Raw genomic sequence first — 24,269 nt, 5'->3', positions numbered from 1 at the left:
ATTAACTGTATCCTGATACCAAATGTGTTAATCAAAATAAGCAACATAAGAGCACCTGTGATTTATAAGAATGTGGCTTTAATGACTGACTCAGGGGAAAAAAGCTATTTTAAAAGACTCTCATTCTACTAGTTTTATAAAAACTTATTTTTTTAAACAAATCTGAAAGGCAGAGAAGAGTGTAAGTTACACTGATTTTTAACAAAATAAATTGATGAATAGAAACAGAGGCATGGATACATGGAACGGACTGACAGCTGTCAGAGGAGGGGAATTGAGAGACTGGATGAAAGGTGAAGGAATTGGCCAAAGAACATATATACATAACCCACAGACACAGACAACAGTGGGGTGATGGCCAGAAGTAAGGGGGGAGGGAGGATGTGGGGTGGGAGCTGTGTGGGGATGGGCAAAGGAGGGGGGATGGGGACAACTGTGATCGTGTCAATCATAAAAATAAAGTTAAAAAATAAATCTGAAAGGCAAAGCAAGGTTTAAGTTACACTTGCTTTAACTTTTCCTATTTGAGAAAATTCTGATGAAGAATTCCTTATTGTTCAAATGTTACTACACACACATAATTGGAGTGACTATGTATGTTATCCTAGAACATGTTTTCAAAAATTTGATCCAATTGGACAAAACATAATGAAAGGTGAGACTTTCTTTTGCAAGACTGCTATAGTGAGTCCTAAGAACTGTGGATCTTGGCATAGAACATTTGGTGACTTATATTTTTCTCTTTTAATATTATTCTGTTTGGTCAGGTATCAGTTTTTAATTAAATCTTTATTGTTGAGAATATTACAGACTCCCTCTTTAACCTCTCCATCCAGTCCCTGCCACCTCCAGGCCTTCACCAAGCTATTGTCTGTGTCCATAGGTCAGTGATGACGAACCTTTTGAGCTCGGCGTGTCAGCATTTTGAAAAACCCTAACTTAACTCTGGTGCCGTGTCACATATAGAAATTTTTTGATATTTGCAACCATAGTAAAATAGACTTATATGTTTGATATTTATTTTATATATTTAAATGCCATTTAACAAAGAAAAATCAACCAAAAAAATGAGTTCACGTGTCACCTCTGATATGCGTGTCATAGGTTCGCCATCACTGCCATAGGTAATGCATATGTGCATATAAGATCTCTGGTTAATCTCTTCCCGCCCCCAACCCCCTTCCATCTGAGATTCATCAGTCTGTTCCATGTTTGCATGCCTCTGATTCTATTTTATTCATTAGTTTACTTTATTCATTAGATTTTTTGTTCATTTGATTTTTCGATTTAATTGTTGATAGGTATGTATTTATTGCTCATATTTTTTATTGTTTTCTCCTTCTTCTTAAAGAATGCCCTTTAACATTTCATGTAATATTGGTGTGGTGGCGGTGAACTCCTTTAGCTTTTTCTTGTCTGTGAAGCTCTTTATCTGACCTTCAATTCTAAATAATAGCTTTGCTGGGTAATCTTGGTTGTAGTCATTGCTATTCATCACTTTTGAGTATTTCTTGCCACTCACTTCTGGCCTGCAGTTTTTGTTGAGAAATCAGCTGATAATCATATGGGCACTCCCTTGTAGGCAACTGCTTTTCTCTTGCTTTTAAAGTTATCTGTCATTAACCCTTGGCATTTTAATTATGATGTCTTGGTGTGGGCCTCCTTGGCTTCCTCTTGTCTGGGCCTCTGCACTTCCTGGACTTGTAAGTCTATTTCACCAGGTAGGGCAAGTTTTCTATCATTATTTCTTCAAATAGGTTTTCAATATCTTGCTCTCTCTCTTCTTTCTGGCACCTCCATAATGAGAATGTTGGTACATTTGAAGTTGTCCCAGAGGCTCCTTATACTATTTTCATATTTTTGGATTTTTTCTTTTTGCTCTTCTGATTGGATGTTTTTATGCTTCCTCATATTCCAAATCATTGATTTGATTTTTTGAATCCTTTACTCTGTTGAATCCCTGTAATATTCATTTCAGTTAGTGTATGCTAAATTCCTGACTGCTCCTTTTCCATGTCTTTGACATTCTAAGATCCTTGGAAGTCTTACTAATCCCTCGATGCTCTCATTAATTCATTTGAAGTCTCATTAAGATCCTTGAGTAACCTTAAAACCATTTGTTGAACTCTGTATGCAGTGGTCTGCATGCTTCCATTTCTTTCATTTGTAACATGTATCTTTGTCTACACATTTTGGCTGCTTCCCTGTGTTTGTTTCTATGTATTAGGGCAGAGCTGCTATGTTTCCTGGAATTGGTAGCATGGCCTTGTGTAGTAGGTGACCAGTGGCTCAGTCTTCCCAGTCACTTAAGCTGGGTGTGCAGCCCAGGTATCAGTTTTTAATTGCATTGTTTTTAATAATTATTTTGATGGTAATTTAAATAAAATGCTGCATTAAGTACTACTTTTAAAATTTTTACTATTTTTAAAATATATTTTTATTGTTGAAGTATTACAGCTGTCCCCCCCCCCCCTGCCCCCAGGTCTTCACTCCCTTATTGCCCGTGTCCATGGGCTATGTATACAAGTTCTTTGGTTTACTCTCCTTGTCCCTCCAATCCCACATCGAGGTATCTCAGTCTGTTCCATGCCTCCATGCTTTGGATCTTATTTTGTTGGTCAATACATTTTGTTCATCAAATTCCATCAATAAGTGAGATTATGTAATATTTGACTTTCTCAGTTTTTCTAGCTCTAATACTTGTGTAATATTCAAAACTGTGACTAGGATTATTTCTAGAGCATAGCAAGTTAGGTAAAATTTTGATCTTTGAACTCTAGAGGTCCTAGCTACTTCAGTAATTAGCAGCTCTATAATAAGTGAAAAGGAGAGGCAGTTGACAGGCACTGTGCTGGGAGGGCGCGGGAGCGGAAAGGGAGTCCTTCCAGCATACTACCAAAACAAAGCTGTAAGATCCTCCTCTATCCCTTCAGACGGCAGGCAGACATTTTGTGACTTCCTTCTCCACTCAGAAGATCCTTTGATATCTATTTTATCCTGAATAAAATGAGGCTTGGGAGGGGAAGAAACACACAGTGTAATTATAATCCCCAGGGGAAATCCCAGTCAGCCCATATGCCTCTAGGGACAACTCTATCTGAGATACTATTAATAAAGAATAATATCTGCAGCAAAAACAGAACTGAAATATCACCAGCATGCCATTTATTACAGAAATAAGAATTCTGAGACATCCAAGAAGGCCTAAGCAACAAAACAATTTTTATACTCTTTATTTTTATATAATTGATGAGTTGGAGAATTTAATCACATTTTATTTCTAAGATAGACTCTTCTTGGTTTCTTTAAAAAGAACAGATCTTTTACTTGTGTAGGACTGAAAATTCATTTTTACAACTCTTCCTATCTTTTGCTTGTACATTTGCAGAATTTACTTTTTAGGTTACCATCAAGAAAAGTAAGTAAAATTTTAGAGCTAGCTTTCCTCACTTTACAAATAAAGTATCTGAAACCGAGAAGCTGTCTGCCCTCCTCCAGGTCACAAATGGGTCTCTCCTCCAGGTCACAAATGGGTCTCTGCATCAGAGCCTGAGCCAGGAGCACCCCCTGAACCACACCATATCCTGTGAATCAGCAAAGAGCAACATGACAACCTGGGAAACTGTAGTTTTAGTTTATATGTACAAAGCAAAGGACACTTACCTTTTTTTTAATTTTCTTGACAAATCTAAACATGATATAAGGATTAACAAGGCAGATAATACAACAAAGATGAATTTGATTGGTATAAACAATGATCTGAGTTGGTTTGTTATTAACCTCTGTGAAATCCAGTTAAAGGAGTTAATATGGTAAAACAAGCCTAACTTATTTTTTAAAATACATATTTTATTGATTTCAGAGAGGAAAGTAGAGGGAGAGAGAGAGAGAGAAACATCAATGATGAGAGAGAATCATTGATTGGCTGCCTCCTGCATCCCCCCTACTGGGGATCAAGCCTGCAACCCAGGCATGTGCCCTTGACTGGAATTGAACCCGGGACCCTTTAGCCTGCAGGTCGACACTCTATCTGCTGAGCCAAACCAGCTAGGGCAAGCCTAACATATTTTTTAAAGCATACTCTTGATAGGTATAATCAAATGCTACAAAGAAATGGGGAACTACATTACGAATAATAAATAATCTTAAAATGACTTTAGCCTTTTAACAATAAATTATTTCAATAGTTTATTTTTGTTAAGAATATTTTTTAGTAAAGTAAAGTAATTAATTTTATGACATTGAATAATAAGCTAGAGCTAGAAAAGTTAACATACAGCATTATCTTGAAATTTCAAGGGTGAAAAGTGATTAACTGGAATCTCACCTATGATTTTGAATCAATTAAGTTTGAATAGAAAACTGTATCTGGTTCTTACATATTTCCAATGTAAAAGTCCTTTGACAGAAAAAATTCCACTTTTTTGTATGTGTTTAAATGATATTACAGTAAAAGGCAACATTTGGATAGCAGAATGTAGCTCGTGAATACATGTGATGTAAATTTAAAAAGAAATTAGCTTTTCCACATGGAAGAAAATCAATGATCAAATAAATTCAACATGATTATGGTGACTAAAGCAAAAATATCAAGTACGATATTTTTTCAGTTGTTTGGCATATATTAATATATTTTCAAACATCAAACAATATTAACACCGATATCTACTACAACCAACTAGCACAATAAGATCCTTAAAATATAGCTAATTATTAACATCATAAAAACCTAATTCCCTTATAAATTCTGCCTCTGTGCTGTGCAAGCTAGTCCAAGCACCATCTTTTTCAGGATTCCCCAGAATTCATAAGTATTTCAAAGTTAACTCATGTTGAACCCTATGATTTCTCACTGGGTCTGCGGATCTTCTGAACAGGCCTTCATTTATGGGAATATACGCACACACTCATCACAATTTTGAAAAGAATGAAAGGCCTTCATACATGTCAGATTTTAATTTTATCCAGTCATTAATTTTCTGCAGAGTTGTTTTTTCTTGACGTAAAATTTTTGCAAGTTTGTTCATTTTTTCTTCATTTCTTTCTATGTATCTCAACCCTTCCAACTGCAGTTGATCCAGCTTTTCATTGCGACTTTCATCTAGAGGTATGTTTTCACACATTACAGGATTGAATCTAAAATAGGTGTCAGGAGGTAACAGACCATCAAGCATTACATGGACTTCTGTTAAAACAAACAGAGACAATAGGGTGGTTAAGAAAAGTTATTCTACGGTGATCCAACGTTATATTTAAAAAAATATATATATTTTATTGATTTTTCACAGACAGGAAGGGAGAGGGATAGAGAGCTAGAAACATCGATGAGAGAGAAACATCGATCAGCTGCCTCCTGCACACCTCCCACTGGAGATGTGCCCACAACCAAGGTACATGCCCTTGACCGGAATTGAACCTGGGACCTTCCAGTCTGCAAGCCGATGCTCTATCCACTGAGCCAAATCGGCCAGGGCTCCAATGTTATCTTTTTAAAAAATTATATTCTTTTAGGAAAATTATAAAGCCTTGCTTATTTTATCATTCCAGCTAATTAACCTTAGAAAAGGAATCCGTAATAATAAATATACTATAAAATAAAATTCACCTATCAGAATTCTTCATATAATTCTGTTAAATTAGGATACTTGCTCTAGTACTTTCTTCTGTTTTTGGTCATACTGTTAGCCACTGCTGAAACGCCTTTTCAACCTCCATTTAAAAAAAAAAATTTCTGGAGTTATCTTAATTGAGGCATAATTTACTCACAATAAAATTCACCAATTAAGAAAAAGCCAAGTTCTGACACATATACAATGTAACCACAACAATCATGACACAGGACATTTCCATCACTTAAAAACTTCCATCATGCTTCTTTATAGTTGGTTCCTCTTACCATTATCTCTTCTAGAATTTCACATAAAATCATAAGGATATAGCCCTTGTATGCCTAGCTTTTTTTACTTAGCAAAATGCTTTTGAAATTCATCTATGTTGTAGCATATATATATAAATATATATATGTATATATATATATGTATATATATATATATATATATATATATATATATATATAATTCCTTTCTTTTTACTGCTGACTAGTATTCCATTATACAATTCTATATAATAAAAGGCTAATATGCAAATCGACCAAACATCAGAATGTTGCTATGACATCCACTGACCACCAGGGGGCAGACACTCAACGCAGGAGCTGCCCCTAGGTGGTCAGTGTGCTCCTGTGGGAGCGCCGCTCAGCCAGAAGCTGGGTTCAGGGGCTAGCAAGTGCAGTGGAGGTGGTGGGAGCCTCTCCCGCCAATGCGGCAGGCAGACATCCCCCAAGGGGTCTTGGACTGTGAGAGGGCGCAGGCTGGGATGAGGGGACCTCACTCCCGGCCCCTAGTGCACGAATGTTGTGCACCGGGCCTCTAGTATAGCATAATTTGTTCTCTCCTGTCTAGTTCTCTTCAGTTTTTAGATATTAGTAATAATCCTCCTAGAAATATTTATACCTAAGTATTTTTGTGGATCGATGATTCCATTTCTCCTGGGGATGAAATTGCTGGGCATAAGGTAAAAGTATGTTTTTTGTTTTTTAAAAGAACTACAGTACTGTTTTCCAAACCATTTTCTATACCATTTTGCATGCCAACCATCAATACACCAGAGTTCCCACTACTTCACATTTTTGCCAAAACTTGGGATTATCAGTCTTAATTTTAGCCATGCCAAAGGATGTGTGGTGGTACCTTGTGGCTTTAATATTCATTTCCCTAATGACTCAGGATGTTGAGAAGTCTTTCATCTGACTTCATGAAATGTCTGTTCAAATATTTAGCTCATTTTTTTTTTTTACTTAATTTTTTTCTTCTTTTATAGATAAGAATTCTCTCTATATTTTGGATATGATTATATATTTCTGGTAATGGATCAGATACATGGTTTACTAATATTTATTTCAATTTGTAGCTTGTCTTTTCATTATTCAAAGTATCTTTGAAATATCAAAATTTGTCTTAATTTTTCTTTTTTGGTTCATGCTTTTTGTGTTCTATCTAAAAAATCTTCACGTACGTCAAGGCCATTTCTTAATTTTTCTCCAGGGTATTTTTTCTAGTAGTTTTACAGTTTTAGCTGTTATAATTAGGTCTATGGTCCATTCAAGTTAACTTCTGTATATAGAATGGTCAAGGTTCAATTTTTTGAATATAGTTATCTGGCTGTCCGAGTACCATTTGTTGTAAAGAATATCCTTTACTCATTGAGTTACCTTTACCAAAAGTCTTTTGAGCTTACGTGTATAGATCTATTTCTGTATTCTCTTATTATGTACCACTGACCTATGCCTATTTTTATGCAAATAACATAGTCCCTTGCTTACTGTATTTGTATAGTTTTGAAGTCAAAGGGTGTAAGTACTCCAACTTTGTTCTTTTTATTTTTTTAATATATTTTATTGATTTTTTTACAGAGAGGAAGGGAGAGAGATAGAGTTAGAAACATCGATGAGAGAAAAACATCGATCAGCCGCCTCCTGCACACTCCCTACTGGGGATGTACCCGCAACCAAGGTACATGCCCTTGACGGGAATCGAACCCGGGACCCTTCAGTCCACAGGCCGACGCTCTATCCATTGAGCCAAACCGGTCAGGGCATTGGGTTATCATTTAATAGATGAAAGTCCTCAGTGGGTTGTTTAAGATCCTCCCATAGGCTAAGGACTTAATAAGATGGTAATATGGAAAAAGTGAGATTCAAAAGCAAGGAGCTAAGTGGTAACATTCTTTGTAAAAATTTAACTGACTTCACATAAGACTTAAAAATAAAACAATAAAGAGATCTAGCAAGTTTGGGGAACAGAAAAAATGAAAGTGTAGCCAGCTACACTTTATAAAAGGGACACATTTTGAGGGGGGAAGGGGAGGAATAGATATATTCGAAAGCTGGGTCTTACAGGGCCTGTAAATTTCAGTGAATAATATTTCTGGATTTGGTTCTAGGTGTGATAGGAAGCCTGGAGGGTTTTGAGCAGGGTAAAAAACATGATTAATGTTTTAAAAAAATCACTTCAGCTTTTATATGAAGACTAGATTATTGGGGCAGAAGAGTGAAGAACTTATTCTAATTCCAGTTTGCCTCCACATTACTAAATAATCGAATTCTGTAAGTATTCTAATTCTCTCACTGTTATGTGTATATTTGAACCACCCTGACTCCTTTTCTTTTCCGTTTCGCAACTGGCAGAATAGTCCCCAACCAAGCCTTTGTGCTAATCCAACTGTAAGTAGGCAAAGGTAGCACTAACTCCCGCATGGAGAATAGCCTCTATCCTAGGGTCATTTAGAAGAAATGAATGAGGAGAAATAAAAACAGAGGACTTGCTCCCATGTGCTTCCTAAGCCTACACAAATACAGACATAATACACTCTTTTGCAGTTAGCATGAGCATATTCTACTAAAAGCTGAATTTCAGAAGTTAAAGTGCTCTAAAATAGCAAACAACTAACCTTCTGTATCTGTTGCACTGTTGATAACATTAGACAGTTTGGCTTTCAAGCTTGTAGATGTCATGGTGTTTTTCACATCACTCTCATAACGTCCAGTGCCTAAGGACACTATACACTCTAGGGGGACGTCTGGCCAAAGACATTTACATTCATGCATTGCTAAGGCTGAAGGGTTATTCAGAAGCAAACCTCCATCCTGCAAAATATAAGTTAAGAAAATATAATACAGAACTCTTAAAAGTGAAATGCTATTTTACAAATATGAAAAGAAAAATTATATTTTAAACAGGTTGAAATTTACTCATAGGAAAAGCTGGATTATATAATAAATTCAACAACATATTACTTAAAAACAAAAGGTTCCTTTAAGGTGAACTGAGTTTATATATCACAGATACAAAGAAGTCATGCAAAAACTCACAAGCCTCACTGGCCTTATTAAGCTTTCATTTCTTATTATGAAAGTTCTTTGAACTTCTTGGATTGCTTTGCACATTTTGCTCAAAACTACTAAAATGAATTAAATTACTTTTTAAAGATATATTATCCTTGTTTAATGGTTAATATAGCTCCTATATAAAACCTAAGAAAAGAATTATGGCTCTGCCCAGCTGGTGTGGCTCAGTGGTTGAGCATCAGCCTATAAATCAGGAGGTCACAGTTAGAGTCCTGATTAGGGCATATGCTGGGGTTGTGGGCTCGATCCCCAGTATGGGGTGTGCTGGAGGCAACGGATCAATGAATTTCTTTCATCATTTATGTTTCTATCTAGCTCTCTTTCTCTCCCCTCCTCTCTGAAATAAAAATAATTTAAAAAAAAGAATTATGGTTCTCCTAAACAATTAAAGCTAATAATTCTTTCACAAGTCAAATATAACCAAATTAATTCAATGAAATTTAAGCTGAAATTTTGTTAACAGTATAATTTCAAAGTTATCACATTCATTATAATGCAGACATAACCTAAATAAAGCAGGCAAATTTTGTACTTCTAAGCATTTATCAATTATCAATATTATTTTGAAGAATTCAAAAGAGGGTAAAAAATGCTGATAGAGTACTATAAAAATGTAGTAGAATGTAGTGCAAATTTCTCTCTGTAACTTTTTTTTTATTGCTTAAAGTATTACAAAGAGTATTACATATGTCTCCTTTCCCCCCGCCTCCCCTTGACATTCCCCCGGCCTCCCCTACCCCCCAGTGGCTTGTGTCCATTGGTTATGCTTATATGCATGCATACAAGTCCTGTAACTTTTACCTATTAATTCTAGAATTTGCATTTTGAAGTTTCACAGAACTGGTCATCTTCTACTCCCACAATGTAGCCATTTGTGAATTATTTGCAGTTTTCTGAATGAGCCACCTTCTCTGGCCTTCATGCCTTTGCTCATGTTGTCATCTCAAAACACACTTTCCCTGGCCTTCTTCTTTGCTCAACTAACCCCCACTTATTCTTGAAAATATGGCCCAAGAGTCATTTATTCTATTAAGAACCTAACTGAAATAATACTAACATACTGAGTAGAAAACAATCCATTTCTACTGAAAGATAAGACATTACTGAATTCTATAGTATATTGAAAAAGAAATTTGAAATATCTTACCCAATAATAGGAAGAGAAATATAACCTTAAATTGTCATTCAATAAGGCAGCTATGCTCACCACTATACCACCAACGCCAACGCAACACATATTTTAAATGAAGGTCCTGTTATCAAAGGGGAGCGTGGCTCGTCTCCCCCAGATGCTGGTGGAAGATGGAATAGCATTTCCAAAGGCCCAGGTGAGTGCTGGAATATGTACACAGAGCTCTGGCTGATCACAGGATTTCAGTTCTCTCTCCAGGACCAGCTGCCCTGAGTGTTATCGATCTCGTAATTTGTTGTCTGTCTCTGGCACCAGAGCTTCCCAGTACCATATACCTTCGATCATCCACACATTCTCATTGCTTCAGAGATATAAGCACATGATCTGAGGGGAACTATTTCGTCTTGTTACTGCCAGGACTGTGTTTCTGTGTAAAAGTTCCCTATTAAACTCTTTAACTTACAAGCTGGACTTATCTGCCTTGTTCTTTGAACTCTCAGCTCCTTCGGCATTTGGGGGCTACTTTTCCATACACAGCTCTTCCAAAACACACCTCTCATACTTCCTAATTATAGCCCTACTTGCAATAACTGCTTAAACAGAATATTAATCTATAACACTCTACTAATTCCAGAAAGGATATAAAGTAATTTACATTAAAACACATGTCAGACATGACAGTCAAAGGGGTTTTAAAAATGAGAATGAAAATAACTGAATATTCCAAGAACTTATCAAATAAGATTTTAAGTTCCACATTTTAGTTTTAAACTTCTTGGCAACTACTGAAAGATTGGAAAGAAACTTGCTTGAATGTTTTCTTTGTTTAAGCAACCAAGATCATTCACACCTTAGAATATGCTAATCAACCTTTCACAGTGTCTTTTGAAGAAAAAAATACCCCATTTCTTCCTCAAATATTGGGAGAATATGCACTAAAAAATATGTACTTAAGGTTTGTGTATACTCTAGATTCCATTTGAATATCCTTATTAAATTCGATGTGCCAATCTTTCTAAAGTCAAGTCAATGTTTTACATGAAAACATATTCTTTGTACACATAGTCATGTGCTTTACACAAAATTTATAGAAGTTATTTCAACCTAAATTCAAAGATTATGGGCATCAATACAAAAATGGCTAAGCATGAAAAGAAGTATCATTGATCTATCTCAGTGGTTCTCAACCTTCCTAATGCCGCGACCCTTTAATACAGTTCCTCATGATGTGGTGATCCACAACCATAAAATTATTTTCGTTGCTACTTCACAACTGTAATTTTGCTACTGTTATGAATCATAATGTAAATATCTGATATGCAATATGTATTTTCATTGTTACAAATTGAACATAATTAAAGCATAGTGATCAATCACAAAAACAATATGTAATTATATATGTGTTTTCCGATGGTCTTAGGCGACCCCTGTGAAAAGGTCGTTCGACCCCCAAAGGGGTCGCGACCCACAGGTTGAGAACTGCTGATCTATCTGAAACGGAAAAAGAACCACTAAATTACTTTGGTTTATTATGTGTATTCTACAAGGTTGAATTAAACTTTATAACTACTACTTCTTAGATAGATAGCAAATTAGGTCACTTCTTTTGAAGTCTGGGAACAAACATATGACCCTGAAATGCACTGATTTACCATTTGAGACTTTCACTAATATTTGTCATAACAGCAATTTTGTAGCATGACAATCATCTTAAAGTTGTAAGACTTAACTATTACATTTTGAATACGCTGTTACTTCTCATATATGACATGGCAAGAATGTGGAGAAACAGTTGTTAAAAAGAGCAAGCTACATCTATATATATAAAACCCTAATATGCAAATAGACCAAACGGTGGAACAACCGAACAACCAGTTGCTATGATGTGCACTGACCACCAGAGGGTGCATGCAGAACATGGCAGGTGTCAGCCACAGTGGGATGGTGGGGCAGGTAAGCCAGGGCGCCAGACCAAGGCGGGGCACCGGTTGCTGTCACAGGGTGAGCCTCTGGTGGTTGCTGAAAATTCTTTGCTCCCGTGTGTGCCGTGGTCCCGCCCAGCACTCGCACCTGCTGCCAGCCCCGATTGCCCCTCAGGGGTTCTCCACCTCCCCCTGGCTCCTGAGGGGCGATCAGGTTGGCAGCCGCCTCTTGCACCTGCTGCCGGCGACAGCCCCGCTCACACCTGCTGATGGCGCAGAGCGATTGGGGCCGGTGCTGGCAGTGTGTGGGAGCGGCAGTGGTGGGAGCAGGGCTGCTGGTAGAGAGGGGACCGAGGGCCACAGCAGGCAGGGCTGGGCAGGGGTGTGGTGAATGGCACGAGACCTGCCCCTGTGCTCATTGCAGCCTTGCGGCCCACAGTTCCTTTCAAGGTGCATGAATTCATGCACTGGGCCCTTAGTATTAAAATAAAAACTTTATTTTGACCAATAAGGCCTGAAATCAATGTGAGAAAACCTTTATAGCTAGCACCTTTTGTCCTGAGTGGGGGTAAAAGAAAAAAGAGAAAGGAGAGAAGGGTGTCTTACATAATCAACAATGACTGGTTTGACAAAGAAAGTCTGAATTTACTCCAAAGACAAAAGAAATCCTACTGTAATCTCTTAACTACAAAGATAGAAAGTGAGATAGCTGACAGTAACATTTTAAAATATATTTAAGCTAATATAAAAATATAGGAAAAGATAAAATTGATAAAAATGCTGTAACATTAACACATATAAATTAAAATTACATAGTTACTATATAATTTATATATGATATTTTGAATAACACCTGAAAATTCTTTCAAAATATTAGTGTTTTTCTTAACATATATCTGAATAACAAATAAGAAAACATACCATACATCAGTGACTAAAGAGGAAAGGCTACAGACTGGATCAAATGAGACTAATATTAAGTGGGATATCATATAAAAAATTAAGCATATATAAAAATATATGTATTTCAGAAGTATCAGCTCAAAACCTTTATTGCCTTAATACTTACTATAAGTTATGAGTTAAAATTTCCATAGTGGGAAAAACTTAACAGAGAAAAAAATTTGTAAGTAAATGAGTCTATATAATAGAAAAATAATAATATTCAACTTTATATATCATTTAGTCCTAAATTTTAAAACAGTATAATTATTGAAAGCATCTTGTCACTTAACGGTTGTGATCCTAGTCGATACTTACCCTTTATTAAGATACAAATTTTTAATTTGTAAAATGGAACTAACTCTATTTCATAAGCAGTGATGGTTAAATGAGATAATACATGCAAAGAACTATACAAGTGTCTAGAACATAGCTAATTTAAGTGTTTATTAATATTTTATTATATCCTCTCTTTCAAAATATGACCACTAAATGTAAGGTATAGCGTAGGGAATAGAATCAATAATATTACATGACTATGTATGGTGTCAAATGGGTTTTACACTTATCAGGGTATCATTTTGTAAATTATGTAGTTGTCTATATATAAATTACTAAATTACTTTTACGCGTGAAACAAATATAATATATGTCAATGATAACTGAAACAAAAGTTATTTTAAAAAATCACCCAAACTGTCAAACAGATTGTATTCTGCATTTCCAGGGACTGGGCTTCATTTGTAATTTTTACCACACTTAGAAAGCCAATCAGATGTACTACTTCATTTTTTCTAACAATAAGACTATCATAATTGGCTATGTCAATCACTTTATATGAAATACTGAAAAAAAAAAATCTTTCCTAAAATATGCTCTTCAAGCCAGGCAGCTTGTTAAAGAAAACCAACAATTAAACATAGCTTCTACTGCACATCTTCTGCCACATGGAGACATAAATAAGAAAGTCTCCTTGGTTGATGCCTCTAGTCTATAAGGACAGTGACATTTAGTAAGTGCTAATTCCTTTTAGTCACGTAAAGGTTTACAAGATAGGCCATAGACTCAACTTACCTGATGAAGATCACTTCCCAATGCATACTCTGCGAAGTAGCCGGGGGCAGCCGACGAGGCTCTAATGGCTTGCCACATTTTGTACTGACAGCCTCCCAAATAGTGAGAGTTGATTCCAGGAAAATGACCATAGTTTCTGAACACAAAAGCTTTTGGAATGACTCCTCTGTTTACGATGGTACTTACTGCAGCTACCTAGTAAATTAAAAAGTGAACAATATCCATTTTAAGTAGCAATATTTGGAATTTGTAAAAATTAAATATTATTTAGTAGTATGAAAGAAAATATAAATAAGCAAGAGTGAAAGAGCACTAGAGGGAGCTGTATTTGATTTTTCATGGTTTCAGCTTGTTATCCAAAAATAAATACAAATTGCATGGAATTCCTAGGTGCAGAAATCCTACTCCTTAATCAAATAAGTATTATCAAAGAACATGGAACTTAAGCAATACTCAGATCACTGTGTTTCAAACAAAATCAAAAGAGAAGCCATGCTGAGACTTATCCTAGAAACAACTACATTTTGAAAATTGGGATTTCATTTGTATACAATATATATCTAAGATATATATATATATTTCTTTTTAAAAATCTAGGAGAGAAAATGACACAATTTTTCTTAAGTCACTGGATTTGATTAACCCTTATGATAAGTCTTCCTTATCTTTAGTCTTGGTTTTCCATGTTTTTAAGCTTTTGTTGTACTTTTACTATACACAGAAAAGGTCTAATGATCACATCCCACATCTTCATAGACTAACTCAATATATAAGGAACAATACAATCCTTAAAAAGAGGTTCCTAAGAAATTTTTCATTTAATAAAGGGCCTTCAGCGTAATTATTTTCACCTAACCTTCAATTCCAACAGGTGTTAAATACTTGAAACTTACCTTAGGACATGTGGGGTCTCTTGCTGTTTCAATCATTAGTGAAGAACCCATTTTATCCCTTTATTAAAGGAGAAAAAATAAATTATATCAAAATTATCTCCTAACATTAGGGAATATATGCTATGCAATCACTGCTTGCTCATGGCTTTATCAAAGTGCTATGAGGGAACAAATTAAAAAAAAGTATATGACTCTCCTCTAGGAGGCTTATCATCCAATTAATGTACATGAAACAATATGTGGTTAGTATTTATTAACTGATTACTCAAACTACAAGTATCTACTGTAGTATCTGGGAAAGATGCATGGAGGTGTAGCTTGAAAAAGACTCCAAAACATGGCAAGTAACACATTCAAAGTCAGGACCTGAGAGGGGAAAGGCACAGAGGCAGAATCAGTTTGTTGTTTTCAGAGTCCCCCCGACAGAATAAAGCTGCTGTGCTGAGATTAGACCGTAGAATGGGTAGGCTAGTTACAGAGTAGTCCAAAAACCAGATCAGGACAGTCAGCCTTTAAACTTGTATTAGCAATACAGAGTCGCCGAAACCGGTTTGGCTCAGTGGATAGAGCATCGGCCTGCGGATTGAAGGGTCCCAGGTTCGATTCTGGTCAAGGGCATGTACCTGGGTTGCGGGCACATCCCCAGTAGGAGATGTGCAGGAGGCAGCTGATCGATGTTTCTCTCTATCTCTATCTCTTTCCCTTCCTCTCTGTAAAAAATCAATAAAATATATTTTAAAAAAAATACAGAGTCAATGTCACCCCACAAAAAATGTTTGTTAAGTCCTCTGAGTTGGCATTTGAATTACTGCAACATTACAGAAATTGTGCTTTGGGCAGCAATTTTTACAAGTTCATTATAGGGGAATTTTATTTCAGTGCAGATTATTTCCTGACTTAAAAATTATGTTTTTCCCTTGTATCCTATATAATAAAAGGGTAATATGCAAATTGACCCTAACAGCAGAATGACCAGAACGACCAGAATGACCGCTGGACCAGTCACTATGAGGCTCACTGACCATCTCTTGGTCCCTTTCCCCAGCCAGCAGGCTCCGATCACCTGATGGCCACCTGAGGCAGGGGCAGGGCCAAGGAGCGGGCGGTAACAGCCTACCTCTTGGTCCCTTCCCCCGGCCATCAGGCACCTATCTCCTGATGGTGACGGGGAAACCAGGGGTGGATGGGGGCGAGGGGTGAGTCTAACTGCAGGCAGCTGGGGAAGATGGCCCTGATTGCAGGCCAGGCCTAGGGACTGTACCCGCACATGAATTTTGTGTGCTGAGCCTCTAGTTGAATATAAAAACTATGTTTTTTACCAACCTGCCTCCATAAGACAACTACATTTTTCTCAAAAGATACTCATATTTTTCAACTAGAATGTTAGTGAATTCACCTAAGGGTAGTATTTACAAATTAGGTAGTGACCTACCCTTCACAATCTTTTAAAGACATCAAAGTAAAATACTTTCTAAAATGGACAAGATCTTTGTCTTTCCCAACTTGACCTATGATCTTCTGCATGAAGATCAATGTAATTTTATCCTTTATCTTTTCATAGAAATTTAGAAGCTGCTTTCACAGTTTAAGCAAAATTCGCATTTGCTTTTTGTTTAAACCTTGATTTATTAACTGAACTGAAATGCTTAGTGAATTAAGTTATAAATATAAATTCAAAAATAAAGTCAGGAACATTGTTTATTTCACAGAGATGTCAAAACACAAAAGAAGTTTCAACATTTCTAGATTTTACTGATGCTATAATTAAAAATAATGTCCCTAAAATAAAATAATCACAGAAAACACCGATAAAAATAAACAATGAGAGAAAAAAAGAAAAAGTCCAGAGAGTAGGTGTGGCAGATTATAATAATAATGGTCTCCAATGAATCACACTTCCCGATATCTATATCCCTGTATATAGTTCCTTTCCACATAACCCTGAGTTAGAGTGACTTTGGTCAACTGAACATCAGTAGGCATACCATTAGCAAAAGCTTTTAATTTTTACAATCTCTACTACTAATTTTAATTGGTTCATGTAAGGTAAAAGTTGAATCATACACAGCCAAGTGTAGGAGGATTTGTTTTAATGAACCCAATGATAGTTTTGATTATGAAGTTTAAACTGTTAACTAACCATTTTAGACTTGTGGCTTTCTTTCTATGGTTTGTTTGTTTTTGCTTTTACTTCTATACTACACTAGTTTGCCATGTAGCAATTGTACTGTGCAATATTACAAAAAGAAGTGGGAAAATTTTTATGGATATCATGTCCATTATAGTTTGCCATAGTATTTTTCTCTAGTTCTCTGTGATTTAATATTACCAAGCTTTCTGTACTTTGTTACAAAACGCCGGTTTACCAGGTAACAATTTTGGTGAGTGTCAAAAAGAATTTATGGTGTATTTCTGTCAATTCACTTTGAATTTAAATAAATAAATAAATAAATAAATAAATAAATAAAATAAACGGAGGCTTGATAAGTACTTTTACACTGGAGCTTTTATTTTTGGAAAGTGAGTATAATGCTTTGTTGTGTTTTGGGGAAAAAATGTTTAAAAATTAATATTTTAGAAGAATATCTGTTAATGACTCTGGAGAAAGACTAATGTGGTAAGTAAAAACAATAGGATGCAAAACATGGTGTATATACAATATGGTCTCAAATTTTAAAAAGGCAATTGCAACTTTTACATGAAAATCTCACATGCATGAACCCAAGAAAATAGTGACTACAATAGATTCACCAAAATATTAAGAGTGATTATATCTAACTAGTACGATCAATAATTTAATATTTTTCAGCATTTTTTCAAATTAATATGCACGTTACCTAGATCATCAAAATGTTTTTTAAAAAGAATAATTATAACTTACTTAAGAATATTTTCCCATGTTTGACTGTCATAAAATGCATGGCTCCAACTCATTTTGACTGTCCCAACAATGACATTTTGTGAAAATACATCTGTTCCTAATTTTCGATAAAGTTCTTCACACTCATCCAGGGGCATATGAAAGAATCCCAGCATGAATGCTAATATAGCACCTGAAAGAAAAAATCTTTTGTTTTTGTCAGTGTTGATGATATAATACTGTAAGATATTCTGAATCACAGACTTGGTTAAAACTCTGCCTTTGATACTTTCAAACTGTGTCACCTGGGACAAACTACTTAACCTATCAGAGTCCTACTTTTTTCATCTAAAAAATAAGGGTAATTACAACAACTAAAATTTATAAATTTCTTAAATTAGGATAACAGATGTAAAGGGCTTTATTTACTAGGCCTCAATAAGGATACATAAATGGCAACCAATGATGATAATGCAATTTAAAAACATATAAAAATGTGTTATTTTACATTACATTAATTAAGATATATAATTAAGATACTGTGGTACAGAATATCCTTTCTAACCTTAATAAATTCCTTAGTTTTGGTCACAGAATACAGTATATTTAACAATTTACCAATTCATTAAAAAAATTGCTTCTTCAGATTGGTCCCGGGAACCAATGTAATTAAAGAAATTAGGTCTCTGGATGTCCTTTTAAATAGCAGATTTCATATCCTAGCTGCAATTGGTAGGACACACTGCCACCTAGTGTACATAATTAGCCTAATCCTGAACTAACAAGAAACTGGAGAAAGGTTAAGGGAATGGGAAGAGGGTAGGGCAAAGCAAAGACCTGTATAGCATCACTGCTTACTTTGAGATTGCAAAGAAAGAAAAAACACAAAACAAAACAAAAAAACCCCAGAAAATTATTATCATAATGTATTTTAAATATTTTATATGTTTTATTACAGTAAAAGTCTTATTCTAATAAAGGTAAGATAGCATGCACTGTATGGCATAAGTATATAATAGAAATTGCTACTTTTCAATTTGTGGAAAAGTTGTAATTAACATAAGAAATAACTTGCCAAAAATTTAAGTTCCTTTCCTTTTAAGCAGAACTACTATGAAGATGAGCAGACATTTAAAAAACTGAATTTTATCGAACTGGTAAGTACGTTACCCTTGAATTAAGTATAAATTTATTAACTTTTCAGAAATTATGAAACCAAATTTCTATATTAGAATATACAAAATGGAAAAAAGAAAAGTACTGTATTATAAATTAAATTTTAACATAAACTAGAAAACAATGGAAAAGATATATTGTGGTTAAAACAGAAATGTACGTATTTCATAAACTGATATTCTATGCCATGAGTAAATCTTTGTGATTTAAAATTCTCTTTCATGAGCACCCACCTACTAAGAATAGTGCCTCACAGAGGGACACCTCTCAAAAATAAGTACAATCTTATCCATCTTTAATATCCTATTGGTTCAAGTACAACTTAAGTACCTACTTTCCTTACATTTCATCACTGAAGGTGACTATACCATAAGGCAATAATTCATAACTCATAACTGGTCACTGTGACTTTTTAAAAAATATTAGACAACGCAGTACAAACTATTCTCTTAGTGTTAATTTATTCCCAATAAATATTTTTAAAAGTTAATTAGGTAAACCAAGGGATTATTCGTCAAAACATGAAATTAATACCCATTATTTCAAAGAATGATCTTGAATATAAGTGCTTAATGTTCTTTTTCTTAATGCACTGCTGGGGATGCAGCATTCCCATAATGATAATTACCTGTGCTTACACCACAGATGTAATCAAACAGCTGGTGAACTGGCTTCTGAGTAAGCTCAACTAATTTTCTCAGTGTCTGAAGAGCAACCAAACCCCTACAGAAAAGATAAAGACAAAATGAGAATTCATGTTTCAAGGAAAGCTAAGTTATTGAACAAAACAATCCTAAAAATGGCATTTCTAGCTTATATGCAAACTTGAAAACTAATAATATAATTTAGCATCAGTAAAAGTTGCTTAAGTTTTTAAGGTAACTTTTGAATATCTGATATTTCCATTTTTTTTTTAAATCCTCACCCAAGGATATGCTTTTATTAACTTTGCAAGAGGAAGGGAGAGAGAGAAAAAAACATTGATGTGAGAAAGAAACATTGACTGGTTGGCTCCCACACACGCTTGGACTGGGGATTGAACCTGAAACCTAGGCATGTGCCTTGACCAGGAATCAAACCCACCACCATTTCGTGTTTGTGAGTATGCTCCAACCAACTGAGCCACACTGGCCAGGGCTGAATATCCAATAGCTAAGTAATGGTACAAAACCTGTGCTATAGCTGCACGTCTTTAAATTTATACTAAGTATTTAGACTACAACGATATGCCAATGTAAGATTAACAAAATATACCCCAACTGGGAAAATACCTAAAGCCTCCACTCACCAGTTTTGGGAGGCCATATATTGGTTTCTTCTCTCACCAATGTAGCTGGTCACTGATGCTTCTATATGGCTTTGTTTTATATATTTTGTCTTATTTTTTAATCTTTTATTCATTTTTTAAAACTTAACAATATTAGGACAATACTCTACATTAAGGATGTATTAATTTATGCTACTGACTTTATTCATTTCTGGATTCTTGCCAAAGGTGGCAAATAGCTTCATAATGAATATGAAAGATGAAATAGTCTAGGAAGTGTAGGCAAATTCAGGGTTAATGTAACAAGTTGATAATTTTTTTTATTTTAAAAAATTTATTCTTCAATTATAGTTGATGTATAATATTATGTTAGTGTCCTGTGTAAAAACAGTGATTAGATATTATGTAACTTACAAAGTGCTCACCCTGATAAATCTAGTAACCTACCTGACACCATAGTTACTACAGTATTTTTTACTATATTTCCTATGCTGTATTTTACATCCCTGTGACTGTTTTTAACTACCAATTTGTACTTGTAAATCCTTTTACCTTTTCACCCATTCCCCTAACCACCTCCCATTCAGCAACCATCAGTTTGTTTTGTGTGTTCATTGTGTTTTTTAGATTCCACATGTAATTGAAATCACATGGTATTTGTCTTTGTCTGACTTATTTCACTTAGCACAATGCTCTCTAGAATGCAGATAATTCTTAATACTAGGAGAATATACAGAAATAATTAAGCATTATAATCCCAACACAAGGTGTGAGGTAGAGAAGTCCTGGAACACAATGGTAGCCAGACACCACAAAATAAAATTTGGAGTGCCAAACTGTGCTTTGATACTGTGAAAAGGAAGTCACCAGAGAATATTGTAAGATTCAAGTAAAAAACCAAAAACATTGATTTTTTTAATTGCAAGAATGTGGATTTGAAGAGTAATATGAGTACATAAGATGGCTTATAAGAGAGATACGTTATGAATTCAAGGTGAGACATGAAGAATTAAAGGTAATGCTGAAGAAAAATATATTTAATAATGTGACCTCCATTACTTATAAAAATGAAATAAAACATGTATATATATATCATAGAAAAATATTTGAACAAAAATATTAAAAATAATCTTGAAATTCTGAGCTATGATTTCTTCATTTATATATTTTTTTCCCAAGTTTTACTTGTATAATGAGGAGAAACTATTTTAAAATGCTATATTTAGCCCAGTAGTGTCGCTCAGTGACTGAGCGTCAACCTATGAACCAGGCAGGAGGTCACGCTTCTATTCCTGGTCAAGGTATGTGACCGGGTTGCAGGCTGGATCCCCAATGTGGGCATGCAGGAGGGAGCCGTTCAATGATTCTTTTTCATCATTGATGTTTTTATCTCTCCCTTCCTCTCTGAAATCAATAAAAATATATTTAAAAAAAATTCTTTTATAAACATTACTTTACCAAATGACTAGATGACATATGGGTAAGACAAATATAAGAAAGCAAACATTGTAAAACACTGCCAAGATTTTAAGAGAATCTTGGTTGATAAACTGTCCTAAACTGCCCAAAATGTCTGAAAAGACCAAATAAAATATAAATACTGGTCAAATTAAAGAAATTCAGATATGTTAAAGAAGCTTTGAGATTGATAAAGAAGTAAATTTAAAAAAAACTATTTCATCTTTTATTTTAAAAATCTGATTTTGTAATGATATAATTATACCAAATTAGTTTAAAAAAATTACTTTGACTGAATTGGAACTATAGTTTTTTTGTGTTATTTTTTTGTTGATCCTCAAATGAGGATATTTTTTTCCCATTGAATTTCCGAGAGTAGAAGGGGGACAGAGAGGGAAACATCAATGTGAGAGGGACACATCGACTAGTTGCTTCCCACACTCACCCTGACCAGGGCCAGGGATTGAACCTGCAACCTAGGTACATGACCTTGACCAGGCATTGACCCCTGACCCTTTGGTGCACAGGCCTACGCTCTAACCAGTGAGCAACAACAGCCAGGTTGGAGCTATTAGTTTTTAAAAATCATTTTTCTATTCTTACCTTGTTCCTCCACCGTCAATTGTGAGAATTCGGATTCCTCTTCCTTTCACTGGATCCACATAGCCAATTAAAGCCAAAATTTCTCTGACTGCAGCTTGAAGAGTTTCATCCTTAATTTGTCGCAATCGTAATAAATATGGAATAATTTTCTCCTGGATTGAGAAAAAAAGACTTTTTGTTGCTTTTGTGAAATCAAATGTGAAAATGTATGACTATTTTTAACCAACATGTGTAGACCTCCACAATCAAGGTGCAAGTGTTTATTATTTTCTAAGTAATCTTAAATGATACATTAATTTTTGACATTTTAATGTCAATTACTATCTAGAATATATCTGTCCTAATATCTAGGTAAAAAATTAACCTATATCCAAATATTTCTTTTAAAAAATGGAACGCTTAAGAATTAGAGAAAATGTAATTTGCTTAACACAAATTTATAAACTATTAATGTTACAACAAAAGGTTACTATAAATTTTATACAATATTTTGTCTAAATTCCAAAGTTAAGAAGAAACTGCTTCATAGTAATTATTAAACTTGCTATTAAAAGAAAAAAAAACATCTCGTGTACACTGCACATGGGACACAAGGGTACCTCACTATGAAATATATAAATAAAATTAAAGTAGAAGGCAAAAGCTGACCATTACAATTAAAAAATTAGTTTAAACAAATCTGGGAATTCAAGATTTTAAGCATTCAACTTCAGACTATTGATCAGAGGCAAGAACTTAAATCCTAGGGTGCTATGTTGAGTTTCTCAAAGACGTTCTAGGTTCTGTGCACTGAAGTATCTTACCTGGTCAGTACCCCAGATTTAAAGTTTAAAGGAATAAGTTGAGTGGCAGCTACACTTGTGCTGTGTAACCTCCAGTAAATCAAATAACTTCCCAATGTAGCATTCATTTTGTTTCTTTTTTATAATAAATCATATCTAAGATACATACTATTGTTCTAATTTTTTTCAATTTTTTTGCTTTATTTACTCTGGCTTAAAGGCCCCACTAGAGCAGTGGTCGGCAAACTGGGGCTCCCGAGCCACATGCAGCTCTTTGGCACCTTGAGTGTGGCTCTTCCACAAAATACCACATGCGGGCGCGCATGTACAGTGCGATTGAAACTTTGTGGCCCATGCGCAGAACAAAGGACCAGGGGGCGGCATGGAACAAAGCAAGGCCCCGGCCAGCGGCCAGCAGCCAGTAGCCAGCAGCCAGGGGAAGGAAGGCCCCAGCCAGTAGCTGGGGGAAGGAAGGCCCCGATTGGCCCTCATTGCCAGCCAGGCCTAGGGACCCTACTCATGCATGAATGTTGTGCACCAGGCCTCTAGAGTGTGAGTGTGTGCGTGTGCGTGCGTGTGTGTGTGTGTGTGTGTGTGTGTGTGTGTGTGTAACAATTTCTGAAATATTGTGGTAAATTATTACTGACGTTCACTAATACCCAGTTCACTTCCCCTTCCAGACACACAAAGCAAGTACTTCTCAAGTCAGTACAACTGGGCAGGACAAGAAAGTTTTGAGAAGAAACCTGTAGCATTTTCTGCTGAAATACTCTTACCCTGATATAGAAATGACATAGGAGATATAGGAACAGGATCAAAGTAGCCACCAGATGGAAGTACACCTGTACTACTGGGATTATTTGTAATATTTAATAAACAATTTAAAAACATAATGAATAGATGATGTTGATATTTCATTGGAGTCACCCACAACCACCGCCAACTTTGCATGAGTGACAAATAAACTCCTGTTGTGTTAAGCCACTGAATTTTTGGTATTGTTTGATATTAGAGCCTAACTCAACTCAATCTGACTAATATGAACAGGCACTAATACATTAATTACAGTGGTAATCTCAGGGTAGTAAAAATATGTTCTTATTTTTGCGTTTCTTTTTAAATTTTCTACAATGTTCATGTGCTGTCCTTTTGTAAAATAATAAAAGGTTACTTTTTTATTTAAAAAAAATCATGA

General features: G+C 35.2%; 1 protein-coding gene across 2 annotated transcripts in view; it reads right to left on the bottom strand.

Moving 5' to 3' along the window:
• Positions 1-4,173: 4,173 nt before the first annotated feature.
• The window catches only part of PNPLA8 (patatin like phospholipase domain containing 8), a 31,148-nt gene continuing 11,052 nt past the window's right edge, over positions 4,174-24,269 (bottom strand). For both annotated transcript variants that reach the window (XM_014452790.2, XM_014452789.2), the window contains exons 4-10: positions 22,293-22,444; positions 19,593-19,687; positions 17,810-17,981; positions 14,929-14,986; positions 14,036-14,230; positions 8,509-8,704; positions 4,174-5,185 (exon numbers count right to left, since the gene is read on the bottom strand). In XM_014452790.2, coding sequence (XP_014308276.1) covers positions 4,911-5,185; positions 8,509-8,704; positions 14,036-14,230; positions 14,929-14,986; positions 17,810-17,981; positions 19,593-19,687; positions 22,293-22,444 — 1,143 coding nt within the window. In that variant the 3' untranslated portion in view covers positions 4,174-4,910. The remainder of the gene's footprint in view (positions 5,186-8,508; positions 8,705-14,035; positions 14,231-14,928; positions 14,987-17,809; positions 17,982-19,592; positions 19,688-22,292; positions 22,445-24,269) is intronic.

This window comes from Myotis lucifugus, unplaced genomic scaffold (genome assembly GCF_000147115.1).
Source record: "Myotis lucifugus unplaced genomic scaffold, Myoluc2.0 scaffold_18, whole genome shotgun sequence".
Taxonomy (NCBI): domain Eukaryota; kingdom Metazoa; phylum Chordata; class Mammalia; order Chiroptera; family Vespertilionidae; genus Myotis; species Myotis lucifugus.
The sequence above is the reverse complement of the archived record's forward strand: the minus strand, read 5'-3'. Positions and strand labels throughout refer to the sequence as shown.